The sequence below is a fragment of the Pollicipes pollicipes genome, unplaced genomic scaffold, assembly GCF_011947565.3.
Source record: "Pollicipes pollicipes isolate AB1234 unplaced genomic scaffold, Ppol_2.1 Scaffold_4881;HRSCAF=5763_pilon_pilon_pilon, whole genome shotgun sequence".
NCBI classification, from domain to species: Eukaryota; Metazoa; Arthropoda; class Thecostraca; order Pollicipedomorpha; family Pollicipedidae; genus Pollicipes; species Pollicipes pollicipes.
The window spans coordinates 45,742,063-45,768,734 of NW_023596576.1; the positions used below are offsets into that span (position 1 = coordinate 45,742,063).

Here is a 26,672-nt window from a genome sequence, read left to right on the forward strand (position 1 = left end):
GTGTCGCGGCTGGTGTGTGTTTGCGGCGGTCGGGTGTTCAGTATCGTAGTTAATTAAGTTCCAAGGTAAGGGTATAGATGACCTGTTTTACAATTAATTATGATATGTTGTGCCTTAAGAACAACGATTGATGTACAATGTTCTTTTGTAACATGAGGTAGGAAATTACGGCAATTTTTTACTTTGGTACCTGTATGGCCGACGGAGCGAAGAGCTACGCTAGCTGCAGGGTTTCGAGTATTGTCGTGCGGGGGAAAAGCTGTGAGGCATCGGCTGACATTGTGACGTCTTTGAAAATGGTTTTGCATCGATCGGGATGGGGGTTCTTTCGGGCCGACTGAAGGCCATAAGGCTTTTGATTGTGATATGATGTCACTGGTATTCGGCTGGGTATGTGACGTCACTGGTCGTGAGTTTGTAAGGCTCTTTTGGGTCCACTGAATGCCGTAATGCATCAGCTGGCCATGTGCCGTCACTGGTATTCGATTAAACATCAGGCGCGACCGGCCTCGTTCCATCTTTACTTTTCGTACCTGTCTGCTGCAAGCATTTGCGTGCCGCATAAAGGTTTGACCGAATCACCTCAATGTGTGACGTCCCTAATCATCACTTCATACGAGTGCACTTAGGCCCTACGACCACGGTGTGTCATGGTCTGCGAAGTATCACCGGATAGCGTGACGTCACTGGTATTCGAATAAATACTGGGCGCAACAGGCCGTGCTTTATTTTGACCTTTGTATCCGTCTACTGCAAGCATTGGCGTGCAGGATGAAAGCCGCCGAACCACCTGAGTGTGTGACGTCACTGGTCACGAGTTCCACCAGTGCTTTTCGGCCAACTGAAGACCACAAGGTGTCAGCTAACGACGTCACTGCTATACGACTGATTGTAAGACGTCAATGGTCGTGGGTTTCCACGTGTCCTTTAGGACCGACGAAATGCCGTAAGGCATCAGCTGGCGATATGACGTCACTGGTATTTGGCTGAACATCAGCCAACAGGTCATGCTCCATTTATACCTTTCGTACATGTCTGCTGCAAGTATTGGCGGATTTTTTTGCGGCCAACTGAAGGCCATAAAGCATCAGCTAGCGATGTGACGTCACTGGCATTCGACTGTGCGTGTCGCTGGTCATGAGATTTTACGGCCTCTTTTGGGCCGACGGAAGGTCATACGGCACTGACTGACGATGTGACGTCACTGGTATTCGAATGAACTTCGGGCGCGACAGGCCATGTTCCACCTTTATCTTTGGTACCTGTCCATTGCAAGCATTGCCGTGGAAGGCTCTGCCAAATTACCTGAGTGTGTACGTCACTGACCATTAACTTGTATACTATTCTGAACCTACTATAGGCCACAAGGCATCAGCTGACGATATGATGTCACTAGGTCTCGACTAGACATCATGCGCAACAGGTCATGCTCTATCTAAGCCATGTTTCGTCTGAACCTTTCGCACCTATCTACTGCAAGTATTCGCGCGACACATAGGGGCTCTGCCGAATTACCTGAGCGTGTGGTGTAACTAGTTATGAGTTTACGCGGGTTTACTCTGGCTGACCGAAGGACATCAAGCATCAGCTGACGATATGACGTCACTGGTATTCGACTAAACTCCAGGCGCGACAGGCCATGTTCCATCTCTACCTTTCGTACCTGTCTCTTGGAAGTATTGGCGTGCTGAATGAAGGCTCTGCCGAGTCTCCTAAGTAAGTAACGTCACTGGTCAAGAGCTTTTTACGGGACCTTTTGTACCCCCAAACGGTATAATGCATCAGCTGACGATATGACGTCACTGGTGTCCGACTTAACATCAGGCGCGACAGGCCATGTTCTATCTTTACCTTTCGTACCCGTCTATTACAAGTATTGACGTGCTGAATGAAGGCTCTGTCGAGTCTCCTGGGTGTGTAACGTTACTGGTCATGAGTTTTTTCTGGCTCCTTGGAACCCTCTATAGGGAAAAATGCATCAGTTGACGACGTGATGTCAATGGTGTTCGACTTAACATGAGGCGTAACAGGTCATGTTTCATCTTTGCCTTTCGTACCTGTAAAGTATTGGTGCGTTAAATGATGGCTCTGCCGAGTCACCTGAGTGTGCGACGTCGCTGGTCATGAATTTTTACGACTATTTTTGACTGAGCGAAAGCCATAAGACATCAGCTAACGAAATGACGTCACTGGTAATCCACTGAGTGTGTGACGTCACTGTTCATGAGCTTTTACGGGCCTTTTTTGGCCGAGTTCAGGCCATTAGGCATCAGATAACGTTATGGCGTCACTTGTATTCGAATTAACATCAGTTGCAATAAGCCATATTTCATCTTTACCTTTCGCATCTGCCTACTGCAGGTATTCGTGCGCTACAAAAAGGCTCTGTCGATTCGCCTGAGCGTGTGGTGTAACTGGTCATGAGTTTGTGCAGGTTAACTCGGGCTGACTGAAGGACATCAAGCATCAGCTGACGATATGACGTCACTGGTAATCGACTAAACTCCAGACGAATCATCTGAGTGGGTGACGTCGCTGGTCATGAGTTTATACGGATTCACTTGGGCCGCCCAAGGCCACAAAGGCCCGTGAAGCATCACAGGATGATATGTCGTCACTGTTATTCGACTTAACATCAGGTCCAACATGCCACGTACTTTCTTTACCTTTCGTACCTGTCTATTAAAGGTATTGACGTGCTGAATGAAGGCTCCGTCGAATCTCCTGAGTGTGTGACGTCACTGGTCACGAGTTTTTATGGGCTCTTTTGAACCCATTATAGGTTATAATGCATCAGCTGACGACATGGCGTTACTGGTGCTCGACTAAACATCAGGCGCAACAGGTCATGTTCCATATTTGCCTTTCGTACCTGGCTGCTGCAAATATTCGCGTGCTATATAAAGGCTCCGCCGAATCACCTGAGTATGTGACGTCACTGATCATCAGTTGGTAGGAGGTCACTTGGCCACCTATGGCTACGAAATTCCGCAGCAGAGGTGGGAGATGCACCATAGTTAAGCACACTAATTTTATTGTGCGCACCATTAAGTAGCAACTTCAAACGCAACAGGCTGTTTCAACGACTAAAATTTTGAACAAACGTAAACACAAAACAAAGGTGATCCCAGCCCACAAACCGACGTATATGCAAAGCTATTCCGCCCGACATCACAGGATGCGCCCCTGAGCAGCTACGGTCCGGAATGCCCTAATGGCTAAATAATAATCAAGGGCACCGCCTAGCGGTCATAAGTCTGGGCCACAGCCCGAATATCAGTGACGTCATATGGTCAGGTGATGCTTGATGTCCTTCAGTGAGCCCGAGTAAGCCCGCGTAAACTCATGACCAGTTACACCACATGCTCAGGTGATTCGGCAGAGCCTTTATGTGGCGCGCGAATACTTGCATTATAGAGGTGCGGAAGGCAAAGATGGAACATGGCCTGTTGCGCCTGAGATTAAGTCAAATACCAGTGACGTCATATCGTCAACTGATGTCTTGTACCCTATAGGTACAAAAAAGCAGCCCATAAAGAACTCATGACCAGTGACATTACACACTCAGGAGATTTCACAGAGCTTTCCTTAAGCATGTCAATGCTTACAATAGACAGGTACGAAAGGTAAAGACGAACATGGACTGTCGCGCCTGGTGTTAAGTTGAATACCAGTGACGTCACATCGCCAGATGATGCTTGATGTCCTTCAGTCAGCCCGAGTAAACCCGCGTAAACTCATAACCAGTCACACCACACGCTCAGGTGATTGGGCAGAGCCTTTATGTGGCGCGCGAATACTTGCAGTAGATAGGTGCGGAAGGTAAAGATGAAACTTGACATATTGTATCTGATGCGTAATTGAATACCAGTGACGTCATATCGTTACCTGATGCCTAATGGCCTTAAGTCGGCCCAAAAAGGCCCGGGGAAACTCATGACCAATGGCGTCACACACTTAGTGGATTACCAGTGACGACATATCGTTAGATGATGCCTTATGGCTTTCACTCGGCCAACAATAGCCTGTAAAAACTCATGACGACGCACTCAGGTGATTCGACAGAGCCATCATTAGGCTCGCCAATACTTTAACAGGTGCGAAAGGCAAGGTTGGAACATGACATGTTGTGCCTGATGTTAAGTCGAACACCAGTGACATCATATCGTCAGCTGAAGCATTATACCATATAGGGGGTTGAAAAGAGCCCGTAAGAACTCTTAACCATTGACGTGATATAACACGCGAATGCTTGCAGTAGGCAGGTACGAAAGGTAAAGATGGAACGTGGCCTGTTGCGCTTGATGCTGAGTCGAATACCGGTGACGTCATATCATCCCGCGATGCTTCACAGGATATGATGCTTTGTTGCATTGGGCTGCCCAAGTGAGCCTGTATAAACTCATGACCAGTGACGTCACGCACTCAGATGGTTCGGCATCACCTTGATATAGCACGCGAATGCTTGCAGTAAACGGGTACGAAAGGCAAAGATAGAGCATTGGTCTGTTGCGCATGACATCTAGACGAAAACCGGTGACGTCATATGGTCAGCTGATGTGGTGTGGCTTACGGTGGGTTCAAAGCAGTCTATATAAATTAATGGTTAGTGACGTTACACACTCAGGTAATTCGGCAGAGCCTTCCTTCAGCATTCAAATGCTTGCAATGGACAGGTACCAAAGGTAAAGATGAAGCATGGCCTGTCCCGCCTGAATTTTATTTGGGTACCAGTGACGTCACATCTTCAGTTAATGTCGTATGACCTTTCGTCGGCCCAAAAGAGGCCGTAAAATCTGATCACAAGTGACACCATACACAGTCGAATGCCAGTGACGTCACATCATTAGGTTATCACGCCTACACTCTTACCTTATCATTGCACTTCTTTCTACTTGCACTTCTTTCTACGGAACCAGGAACCAGGAACCGGTTCCCGGGAAGAAATCTTGGGAACCAGGCACAAGTCTGCTGATAGCGTATAATTTCATGTATAAACATGCATGTTCTCAGTCTGTTACACATACATTCATTACAAGTCATTACAGTCATTACAGGTGTCGAAGGGACAGGATTCTTCAAGTACTTCACCTTTTTTAGAAGAAGAAAAATCTCCACCGCGAGCGTTTTATGCGCAGTACGAAACGAGCACAACCAGCTCACGTTAGCAGAATTGCATGAGGAATTGCAACTTGGAAATCGTATAACCCAAACAACATCTTTAGCACCAAAAATGGTGAGCAGGCAATTAGCATTATTCGTTTTGTCGTTTCGACCATTGCTACTCACAGTGCTCGCATGACCGCCTATTATCTTCAAGAAATTACCATCTAACACTATTATAATTTCGGCAACAAACCAGTAATGTGATTTTTAACACGCAGATATCAGACGATTTATAACACGTACCCAAGCATCAAATCACGGGCATGCGAGAAACCAAGAATAGTATCCCAGTTCTGCACATTCGCGTCTCGAATTATCTGTTGGTGCGCTTAACCCTCGTACATAACAATTTTGATAATTTTTATCAAATATTTGATAACTTACGGCCCATGGCGCGCAGGTCAGAAAGGCGCCTTCACTCTTACCTTAGCATTGCACTTCTTTCTACTTCTTACTTTATTATTGCACTCCTTATTTATTTCCAGTTGTGAAGCTTTAATTGATATTTCCGAACAGACAACACAGAGAAAGAGCCAACAACGTCGGTTGAACTGAAGCATTTCCAGCAATCTTAAAAAACGGACCAGGCCACGGGAACCCAACACCGAAGCCAAGCCAACGTGTTCGGCGCGGTAAATTAACGTCTATTAGTGCACTTCATACACGAGTCTGGATAACGCGATTCGCACTTATTGGAACAGAACACATCGTCACGACAATGTCGCTTAAGCTACAACACTTGGGTTCAATTGATATGAATGCTCCGCTGCCGTGAGATGCTGCCATCATGTCGTGCGGACGGACTGACGTAGCACCCTCTTAAAGTAGTGCATCTCTTGTACAATTTCAACGTGCGAGGCCTGAAATCGCTCTGACATCCAGACATACTCTGCCGAGATAATATGCCAGCAGCAATCCTAGGGTAACGGACCAAGCCCCGGGAAGCTAAGACTGAAGCAAGACCAGCGTTTTCGGTACGGTACATATACGCCTATTAGCGTAGTGCACCTCACACACGAGCCGGATAATGCGATTCACACTTATTAGAACTTAACACATCTTGCTGACAATGTCGGTGGAACTTCCAAGACTTCGGTCCGATGAATAAGACTCCTGCATTGCCGTGAGATGTTGCCATCATGTGGGGACGGACTGAAGTAGCACCCTCTTCAGGTAGTACACCTCCTGTATAATTCCAATCGGCGAGACCCAAAAACCGCTCTGACATCCAGACATACTCTACCGAGATAATATGTCAATAGCAATCCTAAAGAAACGGACCAAGCCCCGGAAATCGAAGACCGAAATAAATCCCACGTTTTCAGTACGGTACATGTGCTTTAATTGGCGCAGTGCGCCTCATACACGGGTCCGGATAATGTAATTCACATCTGCTAGAAATAAATACGTCGTGCGGACAATGTCCATTCAGTTACAACACTTCGGTTTAATGAATAAGACCCATGCATTGTGAGATGTTGCCATCATGTGCGGACGGACTGCAGTAGCACCCTCTTAAAGTAGTGCACCTGTTGTATAATTCCGATTGGCGAGACCTAAAAACCGCTCTGATGTGCAAAGACATACCCTGCCGAGATAATATGCCGACATGAACCCCAAAGAAAGAAGCCAAGCCCCGGAAGCCGAGGACCGAAGCGAAGGCAGCGCTTTCGGTACAGTACATATACGTTTATTGGTACGGGGCACCTGAAACTAGATTCCTTATAATGCGATTCACACTTATTAGAACTAAACACATCGTGCTGACAATGTCGGTGGAACTGCAAGACTTCGGTCCGATGAATAAGACTCATGCATTGCCGTGAGATGTTGCCATCATGTGAGGACGGACTGCAGTAGCACCATCTTCAGGTAGTACACCTCTTGTATAATTCCAATCGGCGAGACCTAAAAACCGCTTTGACAGCCCCGGAAACCGAAGACTGAAGCGAGGCCAACGTTTTCGGTATGGTGCATACATGTGTATAAGCGCAGCGCACCTTATACACGAGAGTACTATCTCGGTAGAGAATGTTCTTGGATGCCACAAGCGTTTTCAGATCTCGCCAACTGGAATAATGCGAGAGGTACACTACTTTAAGGGGCTGCTTCTACGGTCAGTCCGCGCAACATGATGATGATATCTCACGGCAATGCATGAGTCTTGTTCATTGAACCGAAGTACGACATTGTCGCGGCGACGGGTTAATTTCTAGTAAGTGTGAATCGAACTATAAGGAATGGTGTTTCAAGTGCCCCGCGCCATTAGACGTATATGTGCCGTACCGAAAACGTTGGCTTTGCTTCGGTCTTCGGTTTGCGGGGCTTGGCCTATTTCCTTGGGGCTGCTGTCGGCATATTATCTCGGTAGAGCGTGCATTTGGATGTCAGAGCGGTTTTTAGGTCTCGTCAATTCGAATTATACAAGAGGTGCACTACTCTAAGGGGCTGGTGCTGCAGTCCGTCCGCACATGATCGCAACATCTCACGACATTGCATGGGTCTTATTCATTGAACCGAAGCGTTGTAACAACCGACAATGTCCGCACGACGTATTTATTTATAGCAAGTGTGAATTGCATTATCCGGACCCGTGGATGAGGTGCAATGCGCCCATTAAAGCATATGTACCGTACTGAAAACGTGGGATTTACTTCGGTCTTCGGTTTCCGGGGCTTGGCTTATTACTTTGGCATTGTTGTTATCATATTCTCTCGGTAGAGCATGTCTTTGGAAGTCAGGTACGGTTTGGATGTTCCGGTACGGCACGTATACGCTAATAGACGCATATGTGCCGTACCGAAAACGCTGGCTTTGCTTCAGTCCTCGATTTCCGGGGCTAGGTCCGTTTCATTAGGATCGCTATTGGCATATTATCTCGGTAGAGTATGTCTGGATGTCAGAGCGGTTTTTAGGTATCGCCAATTGGAATTATACAGGAGGTGTACTACCTGAAGAGGGTGCTACTTCAGTCCGTCCCCACATGATGGCAACATCTCACGGCAATGCATGAGTCTTATTCATCGGACCGAGGTCTTGGAGTTCCACATCAGCACGATGTGTTAAGTTCTAATAAGTGTGAATCGCATCATCCGGACTCGTGTGTGAGGTGCACTACGCTAATAGACGTATATGTACCGTACCGAAAACGCTGGCCTTGCTTCAGTCTTATTTTCCCGGGGCTTGGTCCGTTTCATTAGGATTACTGTTGGCATATTATCTCGGCAGAGTATGTCTCTGGATGTCTGAGCGATTTCAGGCCTCGCTCGTTGGAATTGTACAAGAGGTGCACTACTTTAAGAGGGTGCTACGACAGTCCCTCCGCACGACATGATGGCAACATCTCACGGCAGCGGAGTATTCATATAAATTGAACCTAAGTGTTGTACCTTAAGCGACATTGTCGTCACGGTGTGTTTGGTTCTAATGAGTGTGAATCGCATTATCCGGACTCGTGTATGAGGTACACTGCGCTAATAGACGTTAATGTACCGTACCGTTGGATTGGCTTCGGTGTTAGGTTCCCGTGGGTTGGTCCGTTTTTTAAGATTGCTGGATATGCTTCAGTTCAACCGACGTTGTTGGCTCTTTCTCTGTGTTGTCTGTTTGGGAATATCAATTAAAGCTTCACAACTGGAAATAAATTAGGAGTGCAATAATAAAGTAAGAAGTAGAAAGAAGTGCAATGATATGGTAAGAGTGTAGGCGCCTTTCTGGGCTGCGCGCGATGTGCCTTAAGTTATCGCATATTTGATAATAATGATCAAAATTATGTTATGTGCGAATGCTCAGCGCACCAACAGATAATTCGAGACACGAATGTGCAGAACTGGGATACTATTCTTGGTTCCTCGTATGTCCATGATTTGATGCTTAGGTTGCCCTTTAAGTACGTGCTATAAATCGTCTGCTGTCTGTGTGTTAAAAATCACGTTACTGGTTTGTTGCCGAAATTATTATGTCAGATGGTAATTTCTTGAAGATGATAGGCGCTCATGCGAGCATTGTGAGTAGCAATGATCGAAGCGACGAAGTGAATAATGCTAATTGCCTGCTCGTTATTTTTGCGGCTAAAGATGTTGTCTGGGTTGTATGATTTTCAAGTTGGGCAATTGTGCTAACGCGAGCTGGTCGTGCCCATTTCGTACTGCTCACAAAACGCTCGCGGTGGAGATTTTTCTTCTAAAAAAGGTGAAGTACTTGAAGAATCCTGAAGAGACTAGGTATACTGTGTAACAAAGCTATGCGATTTGGGTACTTGCAGGTGTGCAATACACATTTTTTGAATAATTGTAACAGAAAATAATTGTTCTTGTCACTTAAGCCATATACGTACTTCATTTTCTCACTTGGTGATTTATAGATTTCACCCAAGCTTTCATCCTCAGTCGACATCTAGCTAAGCCTTAAGTGGTATTTTTGTGTCTTAAATGTTTTTTTTCTTACAGCTGCACATAATAAAATAAGCTGAGGCAGAAGAGTATTGTGAAAGAAAATGAAAAAGCATCTTGTAAGCTACTTGTAGACTAATTTTGAACCGTGAACTGATATGACCTGATCCTTGTGGGGGAATAGAAATGGGCGGAATGTACTCCACACAATTTAATTGCTTACCTCCATGCTCTTCATATCCGTTTTGACGTATCAACATATATTTTGCCTGCATGTATCAGAACGACAACGTGTACATTTCGATACATCTGGTGACCTGACATTTAACTTGAGTTTGAACATTTGGCACTCATTTTTCATCATTTGACTAGAACTCAGCAACAGCGTCTGTTCTTCTCGCACATCGAGAAGTGAATATTTGAGAGGGAAGTCAAATACCCCACCCCCCAGACGAGCGCAGTTGTCTCAGACCCCCGGCAGGGTGCAGGTTGAGACGGGGCACATCATCGCGGAATAGCCGACCGGACGGTCAGCTACCTGCAGCAGGTTCAGCTGTTGTGTATCCTGGACCACCCGAGGGCCATCTGGAGCTCGTTTTGTTGTCACGACTTGGTGGGTGTGGGTACACTGTTGGCCACCGCCGTTGCTGATCGTGTTTTGCCATTTAACTGGCCGTCAAATTCAACCAGGCACAATTGTGCAACGACTATGCCTGCCATTACTCACCGGAACATGACTATTTTTTATCGTGGCCAATGTGTACTCCAAAAAGCTGCCGCACGATGCAGTCAGTCGTCCAGTATCCCGACCCAGGCGTTATTAAGTGAACACTTGTCAAATATCTGAAGTACAGTTTAGTACAAAATCAGCATGGTCCAACTAGTAGCGCGTCTAGGTGCCTAGCACACCAATAGTTGAGTAATCTTTTCTGCATTTTTTTGCCCCACATTCCCATTTTGTTCACAGCGACTGGGTGAGTGGGAGGGGGCGAGCTCAGCTCCCGTTCCCATAGCCCCGAGAATGTATCACGTGACACCCCTGGACGACATAATTTGAATGGTCTGGAAGCGTCGTCACGTGTATGTGCAGCGTGCTGGTGATGCCAATGACAAACATGCAGTTAGATTAAACGCACAGATGGTCTTGTTTCCTGTTGTTGAATGCAAAACTTTGAAACGCGTTGTTAGGTCGGTCACGGACAGACGCCAGTACAAACGACTGAGATAACGCACGCCTGGTTGTTAGGCCGTGGTCGGCTGGCGGCGGCGTCAGCCGTCAATCTGTGCGTCGCGCGCTGTCCGCTGTCACCACCGGCGACCCCGGGCCGTTCTGATAACTTCCTCTTACCCGTCTATCGGCTCTGATTGCGTCAGGTGGTGGCGCTACGTATCCGGAGGCGGGACGGGCAGGCTAACCGGCGGCGGGCGCTGGCAGAGCTGGTGCCGCTCCCTGCCAGTGAGGTCACCACCCGCCGCCGTCATGAACGTCACTGAAGTGATCAGCCCCACCGTCAAGTGTCGGGTATGTAGCCGTCTGTGCGTGGGATGGCCGGTCGCCGATAGTCCGCTGTTGCGATGCTGGTCATATATTCGCCGTCATTGGTAGCTGTGGTCAAAGATGGAGTGGTTGTGTGCTGGGATGTTAAGGTGAAATGATCTGCGCGTGCACTGCATGTTAATGTGTTGCCAGCTGTGTTTTATGGCTTTGTTCTTGTTCTCCCATCGGCTGTAGTAGGATCGTTTGAACGGACTTAACCTTTCCTTAAGAAATGGAGTCAACATGCACTGAAGTGGGTCGAGCATCTGTTTCTGATTCATTGGGTGTTTCGTTGTGTCCGGAAGTTTTTCTTGATGCCGTGATGTTTTGCAACTTTTGCACCTCAGCATTGGATCCTTGGGAGGCGAATGCAAGGCAGTGTTCCTTTCATTATGTCAGTGTTGAAGCTATAGTGTTACGGCCAAAGACAGCGTGCAAAATGACGGCATTTCAGTTATCCGAGACGTATGCTTTCTTACCCAGAATCTGCCGTCCATCCTAGACAAAACAACATGTTTTATCGCCGGCCTTTTGAAGTGCGCACATCCGACTTTGGCACTGTCGCGGAGGCAATTGCTCACCAAGAAATGGTTTTACACAGCTGCAGAACCTCTTGCGCTAGATCTGTTCCAACTTCGATGGCCTGTTATTCTTCACCAATTGTCATACGCCCTGGAGTTACAGATCCCATGTCATGTGCAGTCTTTTGCCTTGTTGGGTTTTAGCTATGCATACCGGACACCAACGTGGTTTGATATTCCTGGGGTTTAACACTGCAGGGACGCGTCTCACGCAACCTGTAAAGCGCGAGGGGGGACTGTCCCCCACAACTTAAGTGAGACCCAATGTTGTCAAACGTGTACACACAGATGATCAGGTGAAGCGATTAAAAATATAAAAATGCCACATAGAGCACTAAATGCACTTGATACGCCGTGGGCACCGGAATCCTTAAGTGGGATTCCGAATTCATCTTGTCGGAAGGTGGTAGGGAGACATCAATTTTCGTTATTTCTTTCTAGTTCCCACCCATAGAGCTAAAAGCTCAAGTGTTCAAACACTTGGAGACTCAATTCCGCTCCCCTGGCCACGTGGTTCTCGCGTCTGCGTCGTCGATGGAGTCTGAAGCGTATGTTTTCGCAGCGCGACTCTTGACATACCGTAGAATTATCGCGCCGAATTAACTTCATGAAGCTCCTCGTATTACAAACGTCCGAGTGCGCATGCGCGACTTCGGTTGTTCAACGTCCCTCTCTCCGCGGGATTGGGGCTTTGTATCTTGTTGCTAGGAGCAAGACCCATGTTGATATGTTCAACCGCAACTTCGGGCTGGGTCCCTGCGGTGTGGAATTCAGCCACATTATGACATCCGTTCTCACAGGAACAGAAGGAAAACAAACGTCGACGACGCATCTGGAGTTGGCTCGGGGCCACGTGGCCAGGCTAGTGCGGGAGTAAACACCGCCATGTTTTGTTCACTTCAGCTTCAAAGCAAAGAGTAATGGCGATCTGAGTTGTTATTTTTTGCACCTAAAACAATGCTAAGCACCCATTGTCAAAGACAGATTGTAAACGAACTCTGGTTATTGTGAGCGATGGCACAATGACCCCTGAAGGTCAGCTGTTCGCAGCTATTGCCTTATTTCCGAGCCGGTTTCATGGCTACGTACGCTTTTCTGGCCTGTCCACGAAACCACGAAATCGTCTGATGAAAACTACACAGATACAACAGCACTGCTTCAGCCGTGCTGGTCACGTGGCACCGCGCCATGGCATGACCGGCAGGGATGCCCTCCGGCCACAGGTTCACCTCCACGTGCACCTGGATGGCGCCGTCCGCCCCTCCACCGTCTGGGAGCTGAGCAGGTAAGCCTGTGTACGGCTCACAGAGCCACGCCCCGGCCATAGATAAACTTACTGTAACAGACAGATCAAGTGCCAAAAAAATCATTTGGATAGTGCACACGGTCGCAGCATGTACTAATTCCGATGTCAGTGCCATCCTTTTTGACGGCACTTCGTTGGTTTTTGGAAATGCACGAGGATCTGGAACTCTAAGGTTTTGCACGTGCCCTACGGATGCTAGTTGCATAACTGCAGTGGATATAGGTAATTGATGACGTAACAGTGCGATGCCGTTACCTGAACTAAAAAGTACAGAAGTGGTAAGTTTTTTTAAGTCGTTCTACCTCTGTAGAGCTGATAAGGTACATTTTACAATTGCAGTATTGGCCTCGCTCTAATAAAAGATATAGTCGTTGTTTTTGCTGGTTCCAATCCCTTAAGACCAGCATGAGCGCAACTGTGACATTCAAAATAATCTGTGACGTCATCAGTGACTACCGGGCGAGCAAGTTGTCATGTGTTTGGTTCGCACGATCCGGGGGTTTGAGCAGTTTTTGCCGTGATCTGAATGAGCCCACCTCTCGGCCGATTCTAAAGACATTTGGAAACGTGTTAAACTGTTAACCCTGCCCCGCCCCCCAGCAACGGCAAGGGGAAAGGTGTGAAATGTTTTACAAAATGCTTGGTTAAATGCCTTGTGAAATAATGACCATCCAAGGTGACCATTTGCTTTCAGACAGAAAAAGTTGCTTCTACCTGGAAACGGCAGCTTGAAAGATCTGGAAGAAGCTCTGCAAATTCATTCGCCTCGGGATTTGGCACATTTCCTCGAAAAATTTCGATGGATTTCACCAGCCATTGTGTGAGTGAATGTCTACTACGCATTAATGATGAATGGGGTTTTTGGGTATTCGGCCCAGTGCAAAGCATTGGAGACGTGGCACTTGGCCGGCGTCGACGCGTGATCGTTGCTTTATACCGAATGTTAGGCTATATTAAAGAATTGGGAGAATGAGGAATTCTTTCGGATGTGGATCCAAATGCATTGTGGATAAATTAAAGATTTTCTTTGAGAGTGTCAAGATTTCTCCAGCCTATCGGTGCGTGCTTACGTGCATGTGTGCGTGTTTGCGTCCATGCTAAGTGTAGTGAACTACTAGTGTACTTCCAGTTTTTGCTTCTTTTTCTATTCATGTCACGTGACCATATTTTCGTCATTTTTTACGTACGCTTGTGGACAGGCCTCGCCGCAACCAAACCGCTCCATAAAAGCCAACAATTACCTCTAATAACGCTCAAAAATAGCGAAAAGCAATGCAGGTGTACTTCGGCCTCGTGGCACACGGTCCTTGTAGTGTCGGGAGAAATGCAGACTGCGTGAACTTCTCACATGTGTGCTGTCGCAGGCAGCTTTGCATTTATAGGCCTCACGTGGTTCCGGGACGGATCGCAAATTGAGATGGTCACCATTGAGGGTACCGGACTACAGATGCAACCAGCCATAGTCTTAGAATGAGCCAGATCGGGGATTTCCACTGACCCACGGAACCTCTTTCTCAACGGATTCAGCACTGCAATACCTTTTCTCCTAACGGATTCGTCTCTGCAATATGTTTTCGGACCGTTTTAGACGATTCTTATCGAAAAACCCACGTATAAAAAGTTTGATATTCGACCGCCGCCATCAGGGCTGACCTTTTGACCACTGTCGCCAGAGACGAACCAGCCTACTTTCACCAGAAGCGGCAGCCGAACGCTGGCGGCAGGTTGACCTCTGACCGCTGTCATCAAGGGTGACCTCTGACCTCTGTCATCAGGGGGGACCTCCGACCTCCGTCATCAGGGGGACCTCTGACGGCTGTCATCAGTGGTGATTTCTAACCTCTGTCATCAGGAGGACCTTTCTGCCGTCAAAAGGCAAAAAGCCGTAACTCGATTATGATCGATTTTTCGTTTTTGGTGTCATTTTGAAGCTTTCGCGAAGACGCCTCTGATGGTGGCGAGCATACACTTACGCGCGTTTTGTATTTCGAATTATAAGTGTATATGATCTGTCAAAAATCCGCATCGCGCTAAGTGACAATGATGCACGGCAGGCAAAAGGCCGCAAGTACGATTTCAGCCAGACAAAAAGCCGTATCTACTGCACAGGGCACATGCGGCTCTTTGTTCACTGTGCTTTGGTCCGCAAGAGGAGTCTTCCGTCAGGTAAAAAGCCGCATCCGAACAACATGGGGCATACGGCTTTTTGCCTGCCAAAAGCGCTCCCGATACCAGTGCATTTTCAGTCGCAAAAAAACACGTATTCTCAGAAGCAGTACTACGGCTGCGTGACGATTGCGCGTGCTGCCGGTTGCACGTGAATAATTACAGAGGCGCAGCCAGGGATCGGGGGGGGGGGGGGGGAGCAAGGGGCCCAAGCTGGGATCCCCGAGGCCTGGATGTTTCTGTGAGTAGCAAAGATGATTCCTCACACAGGGTTAAAATCACCGTGATTTATCGCTGAACATCACCTCGCCCCGCGCCGTAAAAATCCTGGCTACGCCTCTGCTCCATCACATAAACTGCCTACTCCTCGTTCCGAAACCTGACGTATTGCCAGATTCGGCTAGCCCGCGTAAGACGGAACAACTTGGCCACTAGTTGTCTGATTGAGTTTTAACCAGAATTTAAATATTTCAATTTGACCCAATTTGACCTAAGTGAACCAACCATGGACGAAAAGAAAAGGAAAAAACGACGAGTGGTTAGAGTAGATTGGGATGACACATCTTTCGGGGAATGGCACTATGTTGCTATTTCTGATCTGCGACCAATGCCTGGGTCAACGCTGGAGGCTGGAGGCAGAGTGCGACTGAGACACAACGGCAAATACTGGACCGGGACGATTGCAGCAAAGAAGCGTCGTCTGGCATTCGGTAAGTGATGACCGATACTATTCACCTAACAAACATTCTGTTTGATATTCACCCATCAGTCTTGACACGCTTAAGACACATTTTGCATTCGTACGAAGCCTGTCCTGCCAGGGGGAGCGGAATTCCTCCCAAGTTGGGGGGGGGGGGGGCGACAAACCATTCATGGTCACTTTTTCGGAAGTGCCGGTACGTCCAATGATACATTTTCAAAGTTTGTGGCTCAGTCCTCGTCCTCGTTGCCCCCCCCCCCCCCTCCCAGGTTGTCGCGCTTTCGCTATCATGCATAAGTTTTCAGTCTAACTTGCCCTGGCTCTCGGTAAGCAGCTCTTGCCACATGGCTGTGATATGGTTTACTTGGAAAAATAGGTGATGCGGAACGCAGCAGGCTTTGGTGTTCTAACATTTTCTTGAGGAAATGTCAACTGCATCCAGTTCAATGTATCCGCGTTTACAGCAACGCCACCAATTCGTTTTGTTAATGTAAACCCGCTCGTTGTAAACATATTTCTAGGATTTCATTTCATTCTCATTATATATATAATATTTATAGATATAGATAGTGATATATATAATATATATATATATATATCATCTCTCTCTCTCTCTCTCTCTCTCATCCTCTCTCTCCTCGCTCCTCTCTCCTCTCTCCTCTCTCTCTCCTTCGCTCTCTCTCTCTCTCAACTAACCACGAGTAGCATTCCGTATAGCGTATTGTTACTTTTGCAGAGCATGGCCGCTTACCGTTAGCGTGTCCACTGCGGAGAGGCCAAAGTGCACATAAATCGCATCAGGTATGAGACACAATAAATTTTGTCTATTGTTTGAGAGCCAATAAGGGGAACTAGAACCCACGACATCTTAGTTAGGCTGGTACGCATTAAACTATGCGATTCTTGCGCATGCTTCAAGTCGCACTACACGATTTGCTCTACTTGTTTTGATCGTGTTATGACATAGATGGATTGTTGCGCAGCCTGTTAAAACTGGCATAAATTTTCTAACATCCGAGGTTTGGTGTTTGCGGACAGTTCTTGAAAGTTCGCACACCACTGTCCCCTGGCGTTTTTATATTCGTTCACCCCCGACCGGCCAGCTGTTTCCCAACCTCTCGTGTTCACTTGGTTGGTTGAGGTCAACAGCATCCAGCCTTGAACATCTGGTGTGTTTTCGCATTTCATATCCATCCCTGATGCGAAAACGCAGCTTCGTCCCAACCTGCATGCCTACCGGCCCTCCAACGGGCAACTGCTGCCAGCCTGTCTACCTGTGCCACCCTTCCGGCCTCTATCACCCCACTATCGCGTACCGGAGCCAGCCTCCGCCAGGCACTAGCGTGACCCCGCTAACCGGTTGCCAAGGCCCGCCACTCACCAGTTATCGCCGCCTCCACCCTGCCGGATACCCGCCGCCACCCTGCCGGATACCGCCGTCACCTGCCGGTACTGCCGCCCCACCCTGCCGGATACCGCCGCCACCCTGCGGACCCACCGCCGCCACTGCCGCACCCTGCCGGATACCGCTGCCACCCTGCCCGGATACCGCCGTCACTCTGCCGTTACCGCCGCCGCCACCCTGCCGGTATACCGCCACCACTCTACCAGTTACCGCCGCCGCCACCCTGCCGATACCGCCGCCGCCACTCTAGCGGTCGCCGAGGCTACTCTGCCAGCAACTGTTACAGTGGACTGCGCGGGGCTCTGAGATGTGCGCCTCGCCAGACATCCCCCATGGTTCAAGTGAGCTGTCCTGGTTACTCGTAGCATGTCAGTATTGTTTGATAGTAATCATTCGGTAGATTTTTCTCTGCCATAAACAACACCAGTGACAGCCAGAGCGCTCCCATCTCTACGGTCAAACGCACGTCATAACGAAGCTGCCCAATTCTGTCCTGCCGTCACTTCCAGTCCACATGTGTCATTGCGCTCAGAACCAATCCATACCGAACAGGACACTAACCTCCTAGACATGCAAGCCACAGACAGTAACTTCATAGACCTGCAACCCCTAGACGCTGGCCTCTCAGACCTAGCCCCGTATGCTAGCCTCCCGGATCTGCAAGCCCCCGACGCTGGCCTAGACCTGCAAGACCCGGACGCTGGCCTCGCAGACATGCAAGCCCCGGACGCAGGCCTCCCGGACCCACAAGCCCACAACTTTGGCCTAGACTTGCACGACCGGGACGCTGGCCATACGAAAGTTAAAAAAAGACAACGGGCACGAACTCCTCAAAACAAAACTGAGGGCTTCAAAACCAAGCATCTGCTCCTGTCAGCGCCAGTGGGCTGCAAAGAGGGTACCTGCCAGCTGAAATGTGGTCGGAGAGTTCCGGAAAATGTGCGAGAAGAGATCAATACTGCAGTAAACTCACTGTCGCGGCCAGCTAGACGTACGTGGTACCGTCGTTACGTAACGGATCGGGTCAGCGGGTCGAAATCAGGAGATGAGCAAAAAGAAAACAAAAGAAGACGAGTCCTTCGGTGGCATCTCCCGGTTGGCACCGAAGCTGTTGCCGTATGCAAAATATTCTTCCTGGCAACTTTGAGCTTTAAGAACGGCAATGACAAGCCAGTCCTCGCCAGTATCACTTCTCAGCCAGCAGCCCCCATGGATCGCAGAGGAGGGAAGACCCCAAGAAACAAATTGGACAGCGCAATCATCGAGCATCACATCATGCCATTTAAGCCAGTTGCTCCTCATTATAGGTATTTGCACGCTCCGCAGCGGCGGTACCTGCCTCCGGATTTGAATACAGCCATACTCTTCAAACATTTTCAAGAAATGCATGTCACCAACATATGCTCAGAAACAAGATATCGTCGAACCATGGCTGAAATGAACATAGGGTTCACAAAACTTGGTAACGAGGAATGTGCCGAATGCGCGGCACATTCACTGCATACGTGCAGGGACAACGACGGGACGTGTCTTGACTGCCAAGCTCATATCCAGCACATCAAGCACAGAAACGAGGCGCGGATCGCTTATAAGGAAGACGCAGAACGAGTGTGGGAAGACAATGAGCTTGTCGTGTCCGCAGATATGATGCGGATCTTCCTTCTGCCACAGCTCCCGCACAAAGTCGCCATATCCACGTCTCGACTTGTGGTTTACAACGGGACGTTTGCACCGCTCGGCAAACGAGAGCCGAAGGCTGTTTCGATCGTGTGGCATGAGGGTACAGCGGGGCGGGACGCGGCTGACGTATGTTCCGCCTTCGTTCGGTACATCGAGCTGCAACGAGATGTGGAGGCCATCACGATTTGGCTAGATAATTGTTCCGGGCAGAACAAAAATGGGATACTTATTACAGGCCTCATGCAGGCCGTCAACAAGCCTGGTAAGATGCTGAATCAGGTGACCCTCAAGTTCCTCCAAAAGGGCCACACTTCGATGTCGGCGGACGCAGTCCACCAGGTCTGCAACAAGAGCCTGAAGCGTCGTAGAGTGGTGGCAGACATGGAGGACTTTACAACCGTTATCGAAGACTCGTCGAAGGTGATCGAGATGAAGCCTAATGACTTCCTCAACATCACAAGTGGCGTGAGTGCCCAGAAGCTGAAGCTCCTAACGGAGGAAAACTGCCGACTATATCTGGCCTCATGCAAGGCGATCCAGGTTCGCCGTGGCCAGGACCTGGTGTTCACCAAAGTAAGCCACTCATCCAACAGCTGGCGTGCGTTCGACCTAGCAAAAACGACATTCTTCCCACGGGAACAGCCAGCGGCAAAGATGCGTCCGCGCGGTGTCAACAGAGCAAAGCTGGAGACATTGAAGCAGCAGCTCCTCCCACTGCTGCCGCCACAGAGGCGTGCCTTTTGGGAGAGCCTGACCGGTTCGTCCGCTCGGGAGCTGAGCGACTAAGCGAATCATACAGGACTCCTGATGACCCTGGACGTGTTTGATAACTGCTCCTTCCATTCGAAGCTCCTAATACTGCAACGCACGTCGGCTGTGGATCTGTTATTTTGGGTATGGTTTTGTGATGTAGTTTGTGTATCTGTTTTTTTCTGTAACACCGCTTGTTACCAGACTTTTCCATCAGCATCAGTTAGGTGTTCCGTTCAGGAGCGGAACATGTGAAGGCGGTTCCGTTTGATGCATTCTGGGGCTTGATGGCAGAAAGGTGATGAGGCTCAGTGGCAGTGAGTGATACATTTTATGGTTATCAGGTTGCCTGCGGTGTCATTGCATTTGCTTAATGCTTACATCTGTTGGCAATACATTCGATAGGTATGAGACATTCTTTCCTCAGCTTCCGCTGGAGCTGGCAATCTGGCGACATTTTCAGACCCATGCACTAAGAAACCCCACGCCCGAAATGCAGCATTCTGCTTGGATTCGGGGTCCCAAGTGCAAACAAATGCAAGTACCGGACGTGACCTTACCTAACGTAAAGCATTGTATGAAGAGAACGGTCACAAGATCCGGTGTTTATCACTTCCCAAAACTCCTGGTAGGCCAGGCCGGGCCATGTTGGGTACGGGTCATCGGGCCCGGCGATTTTTGTCTCTCAATTCAACACCGAAGCATTATTTTCACCTATATCTCGAATCATTATTATCCCCACGCAGTGTAAAATATGTACAGGGTTAAGCGATACAGCGTTTTGCCTGCGAAGTCCACCCCATGACTCAGTCGAGAAACTCCAAGATACGGCTTTTTGACACATACGGATCTTTGCCTGCCAGATTGGCCCATGGGTGACGACTTTTTCCGCAAGGCAAAACATTTTTGCGTCTTAATTTAAAAACCTTACGTTTAAGCGTCTCAAAAACGTTATCTTAGGATTGGCCATGTAAACGCGGTCAGAATGGTGTATTTTTGCCCTTGCCTGTGCTTGCCCTTCAATATGGGAGAAACCCCTTTTTTGTCTTTCTGAGCAACTTTATGATCGTAAAAACTCGGAGATACGGCTTTTTGCCTTGTGACGGCAGCTTTGACTGTTGCCATCAGGGGGTGACCTCTGACGGCTGTCATCAGAAGTGATCTTTGACCTCTGCCATCAGCGGTGACCTGGCCGCCATCGAGCGTATCGCATACGAGTTTGTGGAGGACGAGGCGCGCCAGGCGGTGCTGTACACGGAGGCGCGCCTCAGCCCACACCTCCTGGTGGGACCGGGGGGTCAGATCACCGCTCGCCAGGTCACCGAAGCGGTAATGCGTGGCATGGCGCGTGGGGAGCGTCAGTTCGGCGTCACCGCCCGTCTCCTGCTCTCCTGCATCCGGGGCATGACAGGTCAGTGACATATTAGTCATGTAAGATCAGAATACCCGTACCAGATCAGCAAGGTAGTGGCAGGCCATCGTGGTCATGACAGGATGACAGGTCGGTGGGTTACTGTCATGCCAGCGGGTTGATACCAGACCAGCGGGGCCATAATCGGTCAGCGGGTCATCCCAGGTCAGCGGGTCATCACAGGCCAGCGGATTCGTGCCAGACCACGGGGTGACAACCGGCCAGCGGGGTAATGCCAGGTCAGCGGGTTTATGCCACGTCAGCGGGTTCACACCAAGTCAGCGGGGTCATGACGGACAGCGGGTCATCTGAGGTTAGCGGGTTAATGACCGGCCAGTGAGGTCAAGTCAGGTCAGCTGATTCGTCCTGCAGTGACCACACAGCTCGTCCGGCTAGCAGTCTGACTCAGCGCAGTGGGTAAACTAATCCCGTGGTTGCGCCAGACGGGAATGATTACCTCAGTGTGTGTTCCGAGCCGTAGCAGACCAAATAACGCCACTCCGTGTCACCTATGTCTGCTGTATGAACAGGGCCCATGGTATCCGTGCATGATATAAGGCTGCCACGCAGAGGTGTAGCTTCACGTTCCGTTTGGGAGCTCCAGCCACCAGCTTGGGCTACTCCCAACTCTGGGAAGAAAGCCGTTTGTTGGCCTGTTTTTGGGAGTATCTTGTGCCATTTTCCACCGCTCAGATCCAACCAACTCATTTCGCAAAAAGTACGCCGCTGCTGCTATGTTTCGCCAGTCCTGGTGGTGTTGCTGTTACCCTGATATCTATGGTGATGGTGCCGCGCCGCCCCAGTGTGGGCCATACTGCAGTTGCCCTGGTGTCGGTGGTGTCGCTGCTGCCCCATTGTCTGTGGAGTACCTGCCTTGGTGTCGGTGCTGGTGCTGCAGCGCTGGTTTCGGCGGTGCTGTGTGCTGTCCCCGTGCGATGATAATGTGTCTTCTGCGGCACTGGTGTCGGTGGTGCTGATAACGTACCTGTGCGGTCACGGCTGCTACGCTGCTGTGTGGGTGTTGCTGCTGCTACGCCCGGTGTTGGTGTTGCTGCTGTTACGCTGTTGTGTCGGTGTTGCTGCTGCTACGCCCGGTGCTGGTGTTGCTGCTGTTACGCCCGGTGCTGGTGTTGCTGCTGTTACGCCCGATGCTGGTGTTGCTGCTGCTACGCCCGGTGTTGGTGTTGCTGCTGTTACGCCCGGTGCTGGTGTTGCTGCGGTCTCAGCTGTGCAATATCAATCATACGTTGCATTTCGCTCCGTTAGCTTTTGCCTCCGCGCACCAATGGATACATGTCGCGGAATTATGAAGGTGCCTTCAAACAACACAATAATGTTGCAACAAAACGAGTGAAAACAAAACATTTTTCACACAGCCCCCTATAACCTTGCCGGACTTGAACTGTTGTGTTGCACTTCAACCGCACATATCCTGCCGTAACACGGTCGACGTGCTTACCTTTTCTTGCGCTCCTCTGCGAACTGCGACGGGCTCGGAACGTGTCACGTCCTGTGTGCTACCCAAATGAAGCTATGGGAAGGCTCTGATACCGTTCGGTGCGGCCCACCTAACGTGGTCTTCCCCAGAGAACTACGACGACACGCTGGACATGTGCACCGAGTTCCGAGGCCAGGTGGTCGGCATCGACATCGCTGGAGACGAAGCCTCGGCCGTCGAAGTCGACGGTCAGTCGATGGGCAGTCGTACCGAGTCATCGGTCTTGTGTGTGGGAGCATCCGTTCGAAGCGTCTGACGCGTGGCCGTGCGTGCGCGAGATGGCGAGGCGGTAGATGGCGCTGGCTTCCGTGCTTCACGTAAGGTTCCTCGCCAGTTGCATGCTGACCTGCACATGTCAGCGATCTGTCAAGGTCAGCCTCTGAATAATCACCTGTCCTGCCAGTTTCGGCTCTGAGAGACCATCTGACCATCAGAGGCCGCCCCTGAATGAATATCTAGCGTTCAGAGGCCGCCTCCGGGTGACCATCTGACGTCAGAGCCCGCTCCTGAGTGACCATCTGACTCCTCGAGCAGGGAGCGTCAATGCTGGTCTGCTGCGGGCCGAGGTTCGCACGTTCCAGGAGGCGGCGCGCCGAGGCATCCACCGCACCGTGCACGCCAGCGAGGCCGGCACGGCCAGCATGGTGCAGCTGGTGAGTACGCAGCAGCCGGCCAAAGCCGGGGTGGCGAGGCCGGGCCTGGTGCAGCTGGTGAGTACGCAGCAGCCGGCCAAAGCCGGGGTGGCGAGGCCGGCCCGGCCAGCATGGTGCAGCTGGTGAGTACGCAGCAGCCGGCCAAAGCCGGGGTGGCGAGGCCGGGCCTGGTGCAGCTGGTGCAGCTGGTGCAGCTGGTCAGTACGCAGCAGCCGGCCAAAGCCGGGGTGGCGAGGCCGGGCCTGGTGCAGCTGGTCAGTACGCAGAAGCCGGCCGAAACCGGGGCGGCGAGTGGGTTGATGTGAGGAAGATACGGGCACAGAAAGAGAGGCAGGGAGGCAGGCACCCTCTTGGTCTTGCGCTCGAGCCATCGGTCGAAGCCATCGGTAACGGTATCCCAACACCTCGTGCAGAGATGGGTACGGGACCCCCTAGCACCCCGTGCAGTGGTGGGATCTCCCGGCATGTCAGGTCTGGTGATAAGCGAGTACATTTAAAGTGGCGGACGAGGGTGGGGAACAAAACAGGGGAGGATGGGGAGGTGGCAGACACAAAGAAGATATGGACAGGGAAGGGGAGGGAGGAAGGAAAGCACGCTCGATATAAGGGTAGGGAGCAAAACAGAGTAGGGGGGGGGGGGGCAGAGATAGAGATAGGACAAAAAAGGGGATGAAGCGCGAACAGGTCGCGTTTGAAATAGGTTAAGTGTTACACCGGGGGACGGGTGCAAATACATATGAAACATCAGTTGGAGAAAAGAGTGGAAACGAAATGCAGACATCCAGACCTTGCGGGGTTCTGTCAATAGAGCTCACCAGTGTTCCTCATGCTGCTGACCAGTCTGCAAGCGGTTGACGGTCCCATAGCCGTGACAGCCGCGGCTGGCTCGTATTTTGACCCGACCGCGTCAGTTCTGTGCAGCGTGCTTCTAACTCTCCACCAAGTGTCACCAACCGCCCCACGTTGTACCCTGTCTTGTGCATTCTTGTGGGTTCGTAGGAACAGCCCAAAAAGTGTATGGGTAAGTTTGATAAAAGTAGGGCCTTGATCTCCTGGCTTTCGAAATTAGGAGTGGGGAATTATTTTTCTTACAAGCATCGAACCTAAAAAAGCCGTTTGTACCGCCCAGCAATGATATCAAACATGCATTGGCTCTACTCGATCGAACACCTCCATCTCAGTGGATGGTCACTAAAAGAGGCAAATGGATTTCTGAAACCCACATTTCTACGCATCAACCCGTAGCGTAGTCTTGAGCTTTCCGTCAGCTGGGGGCCAATGGCGCCTTCCCTGCTGCTACAGCGCCGCCCCCTGTGCCTGCAGGCTATTGACGAGATGCAGGCGGAGCGGATCGGACACGGTTACTACGTGCTGGAGGACGAGGAGCTGTACCGGCGCTGCGTCAGCCAGGGCGTCCACTTCGAGTGCTGCCCCTCGTCGAGCTTCCTGACCGGCGCTGTGCCGCTCACCGAGACCCGGCACCCCGTGCAGAGGTGGGTACGGGACCTTCCGGCACCCCATGCAAAGGTGGGTACGGGACCTGTCGGCACACCGTGCAGAGGTGGGTACGGGATCTTCCGGCATCCCGTGCAGATGTGGGTACGCGACCTTCCGGCACCCCGTGTAGAGGTGGGTACGGGACCTCTCGGTACCCGGTGCAGATGTGGGTACGGGACCTCCCGGCACCGCGTGCGGGTGTGGGTACAGAATCCCCCGGCATCCCGGTAACTCGGGCTGCGAAGTATAGGACATTTCTACACGCAGTAAGGAGCTAAGTGCTGGTCCCTCCACCGCCTCCTACATTTTGCGTACTGAGACGCCCAACACCTCGTGCAGAGATGGGTACGGGATCCCCTAGCACCCCGTGCAGTGGTGGGATTTCCCGGCATGTCAGGTCTGGTGATAAGCGAGTACATTTAAAGCGGCGGACGAGGCGTGGAGACGTGGAAACGCAGACGTCGATAAAAAGCGCCATAGAGCAGCGTATAGCCGCGGACACGTCTATGGTCTAGCGCACACAGAATCGGCCGCGTCACAGATCGCGCTCAGCAACAGGCTCCGGTACGAACGAACGTTCAATACGTTTGGGTCAGTCGGGCGGAGGGCTCCGGCGCCCGACTGATCGCACGCTCTGCTCCTGGCACGGGCTTCGGCGCCCGACTGATCGCACGCTCCCGAACACAGGTTCTGCCAGGACGGCGCCAGCTTCTCGGCCAACCTGGACGACCCGGCCATCACGCAGAGAAGCCTGGAGGACGAATACGCCCTTCTGAGGCGCATGGGCTTCAACGAGGCCAACATCGCCACCATGGTCAGCATACGCCAGCTACGGCGCTCTCCTCGACAAATTCAGCGCGGCTCACTTCTCGTGCGGCAGCGCCGCATTTTCCCCCCTTCTTTCCGATCAAAAGCATAACTGGCACTTTCACGGAGAAGGCTCCCTTAGGCGTGTAAAGGACGTACGACGGAGGAATGTCACCGTAACAGCGAGCACAGAATATGACCTACGAGGCTATATGGAACTTTGCGGTGTGGCAAGTGGTCAAAAGTTGTCGAGATCTCAGTTCGCAATGCCCCAAATGCTTTCTCCCAGCCCGTGGTACAATTGAACGTTACTGTAAAGATGTGTACCAGTTTACCAACGGAATGCGATCACTTCAAAATAAAAAGTGCACATAAATGTCATGACCGCTAGCGAGTGTAGAAACGTAATGTCAAAGCGAAGCAGCCAGTGTCAAGCAGAGTTCATGAGAAAGAGTGTGGTCTATTCTCCACAGAACTTCAACGCGGCGAAAGCCTGCTTTCTGCCAGAGGAGGAAAAGCGAGATCTGCTGCAGAAACTACGTCAGGCCTACGGTGTGCCTGACTGCGACTGACAGACTACCGTCGTGCCTGACTGCGACTGAGAGAGTGCCGTTCGCTGGCAGGCGCTACACATGTACCAATGCTACTCGCAGACCAATACAGATTATCCGCTACAGCATAAGTCGTATTTAGACAAGTTTAGAGAAGAATCTCGAAGGAAACCTGCTTTTTCAGGTCCAACGAAAATGCGTACCAGGTGTGAACCAGGTGTGAATTAGTGGTGTGAATGTGGTGGGTGTAAATTAGTGCCGCAGGCAAAGTGCGCTGCTTGAGCTAGGACTCTTCTTAGTGCTCACCTGGCGTCTAGAAGCGCGAATAACATTATTTCATGATGCGTTGCTGAAATTATCTGGTCAGAACTTGAGATGGACATAATTATTATAGAACTTTCATCGAAAGCTTTTGAAAGAACCTTTTGGCATCAAGAGCACCACCACTCCTGTAGATGAACTTCCGTGGCTGAGCTCGATTGTGCCGTTGATCCGGAGCTTGTGTTCATCGATTCTGTGGCTCCAACACACCGACTCGTTGATAGGATGACATCACCATTCGAGACGGCGGAT

At 50.4% G+C, this 26,672-nt stretch overlaps 1 protein-coding gene across 1 annotated transcript; it reads left to right on the plus strand.

Annotated features, from left to right (window-relative positions):
• Nucleotides 1-26,213, plus strand: LOC119101596 (adenosine deaminase). Its single transcript, XM_037224945.1, has 10 exons — nucleotides 1-65; nucleotides 10,932-11,079; nucleotides 12,899-12,960; nucleotides 13,676-13,801; nucleotides 20,864-21,093; nucleotides 22,681-22,779; nucleotides 23,126-23,244; nucleotides 24,568-24,737; nucleotides 25,429-25,555; nucleotides 26,022-26,213. The coding sequence occupies exons 2-10, from the start codon at nucleotides 11,038-11,040 to the stop codon at nucleotides 26,118-26,120; spliced, it is 1,074 nt and encodes a 357-aa protein (XP_037080840.1). The 5' UTR covers nucleotides 1-65; nucleotides 10,932-11,037; the 3' UTR covers nucleotides 26,121-26,213.
• The last annotated feature ends 459 nt before the right edge of the window (nucleotides 26,214-26,672 follow it).

What these genes read in the sequence shown, in the direction of transcription:
- LOC119101596 (XM_037224945.1), top strand. Translation starts at nt 11,038, where the DNA reads ATGAACGTCACTGAAGTGATCAGCCCCACCGTCAAGTGTCGG. An exon ending in ACCGTCTGGGAGCTGAGCAG is followed by an intron (nt 12,961 to 13,675) that starts GTAAGCCTGTGT and finishes ATTTGCTTTCAG; the next exon opens with ACAGAAAAAGTTGCTTCTAC. An exon ending in TGGATTTCACCAGCCATTGT is followed by an intron (nt 13,802 to 20,863) that starts GTGAGTGAATGT and finishes CTCTGCCATCAG; the next exon opens with CGGTGACCTGGCCGCCATCG.